The 5661-nt window shown below is 44.8% G+C and overlaps 1 protein-coding gene across 2 annotated transcripts; it reads left to right on the top strand.

Moving 5' to 3' along the window:
* The first annotated feature begins 239 nt into the window (after positions 1-239).
* On the top strand, positions 240-5106 carry Srsf5 (serine/arginine-rich splicing factor 5). Of its 2 annotated transcripts, none has more exons than XM_005399030.2 (8): positions 240-491; positions 1225-1369; positions 1688-1758; positions 1881-1979; positions 2256-2325; positions 3553-3626; positions 4066-4176; positions 4298-5106. In XM_005399030.2, the coding sequence occupies exons 2-8, from the start codon at positions 1244-1246 to the stop codon at positions 4557-4559; spliced, it is 813 nt and encodes a 270-aa protein (XP_005399087.1). In that variant the 5' UTR covers positions 240-491; positions 1225-1243; the 3' UTR covers positions 4560-5106. The 2 variants fall into 2 exon arrangements, with proteins under 2 accessions (XP_005399087.1, XP_005399088.1); XM_005399031.2 differs by having other exon boundaries at positions 276-367; positions 4301-5106.
* Positions 5107-5661: the final 555 nt, after the last annotated feature.

Here is a 5661-nt window from a genome sequence, read left to right as displayed (position 1 = left end):
GCTGTTTGTCTGCCTATTTTTATTCCAGAGATGACGACGCACCCCGCTCCGCCACCCACGCACCAGAAAACGTCCACGGGCGTTGCCCCCGCAGCCCCACCCGCCACGGCGAGGCTGGCCCTCCGGGTCGCGGAGAGGAAGCCCCGCTTCCGCCCTGGATCCAACGGGGACGCCGGCCCAGCCCCAGGGGCGGGCCCGGAAGTGACGCAGGGGCGCGCCTTCCATTTTGTGGACCGCCAGCGCTGCTAAGTGCGTCAGTTTTGGAGAGACGTAGACGAGTTGTGTTCTGGTCTGCGGGGAGGTAGACGGCTTTGTCGCAGACTGCAGCCCTCTCTGGGTCTCAGCCGCCAAAGATCCTGTCCGGTAGGTGAGTGGCTCACGCTGAGGGCAAGGCTCCTCGGATCGAGGCTTCTTCATGGCCGCTCAGTTCGCGAGCGGTGGGGGCTGCTCTCTTTGCGGAGGACGGCGTCTAATGAACGCAGTTGATCGAGGTGGGCGCTGGGGCACGTCTCGTTCTTGGTACTGTCTGAGGGGTATAGGTGGAAGGGCGGTCACGGTTTTGAGAGTGCTCGCCCGCTGCAGTCGCCGGGCTGGTCGTTACTCGATCCTGCCTGCAGTGGGCCGGGCCCGCTCTGGCTTTGCCCGGGCTGCGGTGCGGGCGCCCTGCGGGCGTGCACAGGGACCCTGGTGGCGGGGCCGAGGGAAGGGGAGTGCGAAGGGAGCAAGGCACGAGAGCTCTCCGCCGGCGCTGACTCCGCAGCCGCCATTTTATGGCGGGGTGGGGGTGGGGGTGGGGGTCCGCCTGCCCCCGTCTACGCAGGCGCGGCGGGGGCCTCGCGAGATCCCGCCTCCTACTGCTGTGAGCCGCCCGGCGGGCGGAGACGCGCTCGCGGCCGTCCCCCATTGGTTAGCGTCAGGGAGGGCGGGGCCAGCTCCGCCCGCGCTTCTGGGCCTTTCGGAACTGCGGCAGAAGGGAGGGGGCGCGGGAGCCCCGGGGCGGCGAGTGGGGGACAGTACGGCTGCGCATTTGGGGAGGCGGCAGTGGGCGTTGCGGTTGGTGTGGTGTGTAATGGGAGGGTCAGGTGTTGGGAACGAAGTTTTAATTGGGTTTGTAGAGCGGCTGACCTGACATGTAACATGATTCGCTACATGTTTTTATGCTCTCTGTATATTTGATCGCTAGGCATAATGTGCCATTCATTGGTATTGTCTACTGCCTAACAGGACGCACTAGGCGGAGATCATGAGTGGCTGTCGAGTGTTCATTGGGAGGCTAAATCCAGCGGCGAGGGAGAAGGACGTGGAGAGATTCTTCAAAGGATATGGACGGATCAGGGATATTGATCTGAAAAGAGGGTTTGGTTTTGTGGTAAGTATTTAGAACTGGACGAATTACCTGTTAGGTAGTGTGGAAAGCTGTTAATAAGCAATATTTTTGGTATTACTGAGTTCCACTTTTTAAGTTTAGTTTTCAGGAGAGATTATGGAGCCTTGAGACTTGAGTTCTAAAGGTTAAAGTAATTAAATGCCACCTGGCGTCCCCTCCCCATGACCCCTTGATTAGGTATATCTGTATCTTGATGTTAAGATACCGCTCTTCCCATCTTGTCTCAGGTTTTTAGTGTACCTACTGTGTTGTGAAAACGCATGCTTGAAGCCTCAGTAAGCATCTTAAGCTCTATTTTAGGAATTTGAGGATCCCAGGGATGCGGATGATGCTGTGTATGAACTCGATGGAAAAGAACTTTGTAGTGAAAGGTGAGACACTTAATTTTGTAAGTAGCTCTAAAAATCGAGTAGGTCAGCTGGGGTATTTTTCTAAGTACAGTACATCCTTGTATGTAGCTTAAGTACGCAATGGAGATTTTTCGTTTCTACAGGGTTACTATTGAACATGCTAGGGCTCGATCTCGAGGAGGAAGAGGTAGAGGACGCTACTCTGATCGTTTTAGTAGTCGCAGACCTCGAAATGATAGACGGTATGTAGCTGCTTTGAACAGTTGTTACCGCAGGGGCACTGTTAAGGTTCAGGAACCATTTGCAGTAAACGATCGTGGCACTTAAATCTAGTTTATGATTCAGAGCTGTTTCTGATTAATAATTGGTTGTGTCGAGTAACAGGAACTATTGGTGGAGGTCATTTGAATGACTGACAGCCTGATTACTTGAACTTGTCCAGAGTTGAACACAAATGCACATGTCACTGCACATAACACTGCGTATTTTCCATTGTGAATACTCATTTTCTTCCTCAGAAATGCTCCACCTGTAAGAACAGAAAATCGACTTATAGTTGAGAATTTATCCTCCAGAGTCAGCTGGCAGGTTTGTTGAAAACAGTTTTGAGTTATTTAAATGTGGCTTGAAAAATTTTTTAATGGGTAATTAATGTTTTATTAATATATTTTATTAAAAGTAGTTTTATATTTAATTAAATTAATGGATTTAATTAAATTATAATTTTAAATTTTAATTAAAAGTAACTGGGGGATGTTTCAAATTTTAATATTAGTGATCAAATGTAAATGTTTTGAGGATATTTTTTCATGTTTTTAAAAATCAATTTTAACCAAATATTAAACCCTTTATTTGCCAGCCTATCTGTGTCGTTGGCCTTATGACGAGGAGTGCCTGTGGGTTATCCTAATCGTTGTCTTGGTCACTCTTGGTTGGGCCTGGTTGACTTTGCCAGTCAGCTCCTACAGTGATCAATTGGCCACCTCTAGATCTGTGTTTGCCGGTCTAGACGTAATCGGTGCACTTACTTGAAGTGCCGGGTTGCAGCGATCCCAGAGCCTTGATAACGTGATCTGATCCCTAAGTTGAGAGCTGTCTTCTGTAACGCTTCCGAATAAGAGGTCCTGGTCGAAAGAGTTGAAAAGATACGAAATTAGTTGGTCGTTGGAATCCTGATCGCAGTAAAGTGTTCCTTGGTGGTAACTGCACAAGAGTAGAACATGTCTGCATCGCCAGTAGTCTGCTAATAGGGAGGGCTGTGCGATTAAAGGCTTCCATCGATTGGGTAGTATCCATCAAGTGGGTGGCGAAGAGCCAGTCGGGCATTTGTCATGAAGGTTTCTCCGACCGATTAATGGTTTGCTGCTTGACTAGCCTAGGGAAATATTAATAAAGGTAATGTAAAATTTTTTAATGACATCTGGGGCACAAAATAACTGGTGTCTTGTAAATGTTCTGTTTTTTTAAATATAAAACTTCTACTGTAGTCCTTACTTTAAAAATATGTACTGTTTCTTTTTGTTTTGTTTTTTTGTTCGTTTGTTTTTTTCTTTTGTACTGAGCTCAGTATAGACTAATACTACTTTAATGTTAAAAGTCTCTATTTCCTCTAGCATTTTGCTTAAAAGCAATATGCTATTTGCTTATTTCGTGCCCTGACATAATTTTGATTTCTGATAGAATACAAGTGTGGTATATGCCATGTTTGTACTTTATCTAACAACTTCTCTTCCAGTAGTCTTGTTTTTATACCATGTGATTGTTTGTGTGTCACCTTTTCCTCTTCCCTGCTTGACACAATTGTCTTGTGTTAAGGATCTCAAAGATTTCATGAGACAAGCGGGGGAAGTAACGTTTGCGGATGCACATCGACCTAAATTAAATGAAGGGTGAGTGTACTGGAAGTTGTGAAAACCTTTTGAGATAGCCTGAAAATTGTATTGTGAACATTTCTGCGGACGTAACATTTGCAGATTGTTGACTGTAGAGGTTCTTGACTAAGGACCGTTTCACTTCCCTGAGGACGTTTGGCCCAGGGTCTAGAGATTGTCAAATGGTTGTGGTACTGCTGGCATCTAGTGGGTAGAAGCCATGTGTTCCGTTAAATACCGCACAGTGCTGCGTAGATCTCCCTCACAGTGAGGAGTTGTGTGGCTCAAAATTTCAGCTGTGTGAGAATCTTGCTGTGTTGTACTGTACATTGGAAGTAAGATTTAAAATAGCAGTAGCAGAATGATCAGAGCACCCCCTTTCTAATTGAGCCTGCTATGTACACCGTGTGAGGTCGTGGGATATATGTGCTTTTAAAATGACTGTTTCTTATTTTAGGGTGGTTGAGTTTGCCTCTTATGGTGACTTAAAGAATGCTATTGAAAAACTTTCTGGAAAGGAAATAAATGGGAGAAAAATCAAATTAATCGAGGGCAGCAAAAGGCACAGGTATCTCATATTTTTAAGTCAGAAGTTTTATTTAATGAAGTTATATGGCCTGTCATGTAGGCTGATTTTTTTTTTTTTTTCTTTTTTTTTTCTTGTTTTCCCTTATTCACCTTTTTCGTAGTAGGTCAAGAAGCAGGTCTCGATCACGGACCAGGAGTTCCTCTAGGTCTCGTAGCCGATCTCGTTCCCGTAGTCGGAAGTCTTACAGCCGGTCAAGGAGCCGGAGCCGGAGCAAGTCCCGTTCTGTTAGTAGGTCTCCTGTGCCTGAGAAGAGCCAGAAACGTGGTTCTTCAAGTAGATCTAAGTCTCCAGCATCTGTGGATCGCCAGAGGTCCCGGTCCAGGTCCAGATCCAGGTCCAGATCAGTTGACAGTGGCAATTAAACTGTAAATAACTTGCCCTAGGGGCCTTTTTTAAAAAAAAACAAAAACAAATTCCCAAACCATACTTGCTAAAACTTCTGGTAAGTATGTGCTTTTCTGTGGGGGTGGGGTTTGGAGGGGGGGTTGGGTTGGGCTGGACATCTTTGTAGATGTGAACCACCAAGGGGTTGTTGAAAACTAATTGTATTAAATGTCTTTTGATAAGCCTTCCGCTCACATTTTTGTGAATGTCTGAAGTATATAGTTTGTGTACATTGGCAGAGCTCTTTTATAACTAAAGCAAATTTTTTTGTACTAGAAAAAAGTTTTGAACATTTTAGTTCTTGGTTATTCAAATATGTTAATTAAGAGTTAGTTTAATGCTTCAATTAAACTAATTAATAGCTTTGGACACCTAAAAGAGCTCTAAATTTGCTTGTATATAAAGGCTTAATTTGAGTTTTTCTTGTTAGGGTTAAGGGTGTCCTCCTACCCACCCATTAACAGTTGCAGGACAGACACGTACAGCAGCTGTTTGTCAATGATAATAAAATACTATAAAATTGTTTTTTTGTTTGTTTGAAGACGTCCTATACTATTACTTCCATTTCCTTCCACATGTTCAAATCACGACATCTGTAGTCCTGGAATTACATTGTTGACATTTCCAGGTTATTTGAGGAGGCTGAGAAGTCAGTGTTGAAAACAGCGACGGCTGAGAGTTGTCTGACGGCGTGTGTTCCCTTTATCATCTGACTTACTGTGTTGGTGTCAAGTAACTGAAACTGAAAGAGCCAAAAGGACAGTTTGGGAAGCAAGTTATTCAAGTCTCTTTACTGCCTGTTGTACAGTTTGGGTAGTCTGAGTTGATAACAAGTTAATGAACTAATACAGAAACTTGAGAGATTTCCATCCTGCTGCTTTTGGTTCTTAGATATAAATGTGTCACTGTGTATGCAGGGAAAAACAGCGGTCCTGTATACACCTTGATTAGAACTCTATACCTAAGTCTTCAAACTGTGAGGCTAGATAAATACTTAGTAACAGGAAGATCTGTTTAACGTCAAACTAATAGTGTTTTTAGTTATTTTTTTTTTTACCGTATTATTGAAGGGAATTCAGG

The sequence above is a fragment of the Chinchilla lanigera genome, unplaced genomic scaffold (genome assembly GCF_000276665.1).
Source record: "Chinchilla lanigera isolate Chin_1 unplaced genomic scaffold, ChiLan1.0 scaffold00065, whole genome shotgun sequence".
Lineage (NCBI taxonomy): Eukaryota > Metazoa > Chordata > Mammalia > Rodentia > Chinchillidae > Chinchilla > Chinchilla lanigera.
The sequence above is the reverse complement of the archived record's forward strand: the minus strand, read 5'-3'. Positions and strand labels throughout refer to the sequence as shown.

Coding starts and splice junctions, on each gene's coding strand:
- Srsf5 (XM_005399030.2), top strand. CDS start 1,244: ATGAGTGGCTGTCGAGTGTTCATTGGGAGGCTAAATCCAGCGGCGAGG. Junction 1,980..2,255: donor AGACCTCGAAATGATAGACG/GTATGTAGCTGC, acceptor TTTCTTCCTCAG/AAATGCTCCACCTGTAAGAA. Junction 3,627..4,065: donor CGACCTAAATTAAATGAAGG/GTGAGTGTACTG, acceptor TTCTTATTTTAG/GGTGGTTGAGTTTGCCTCTT.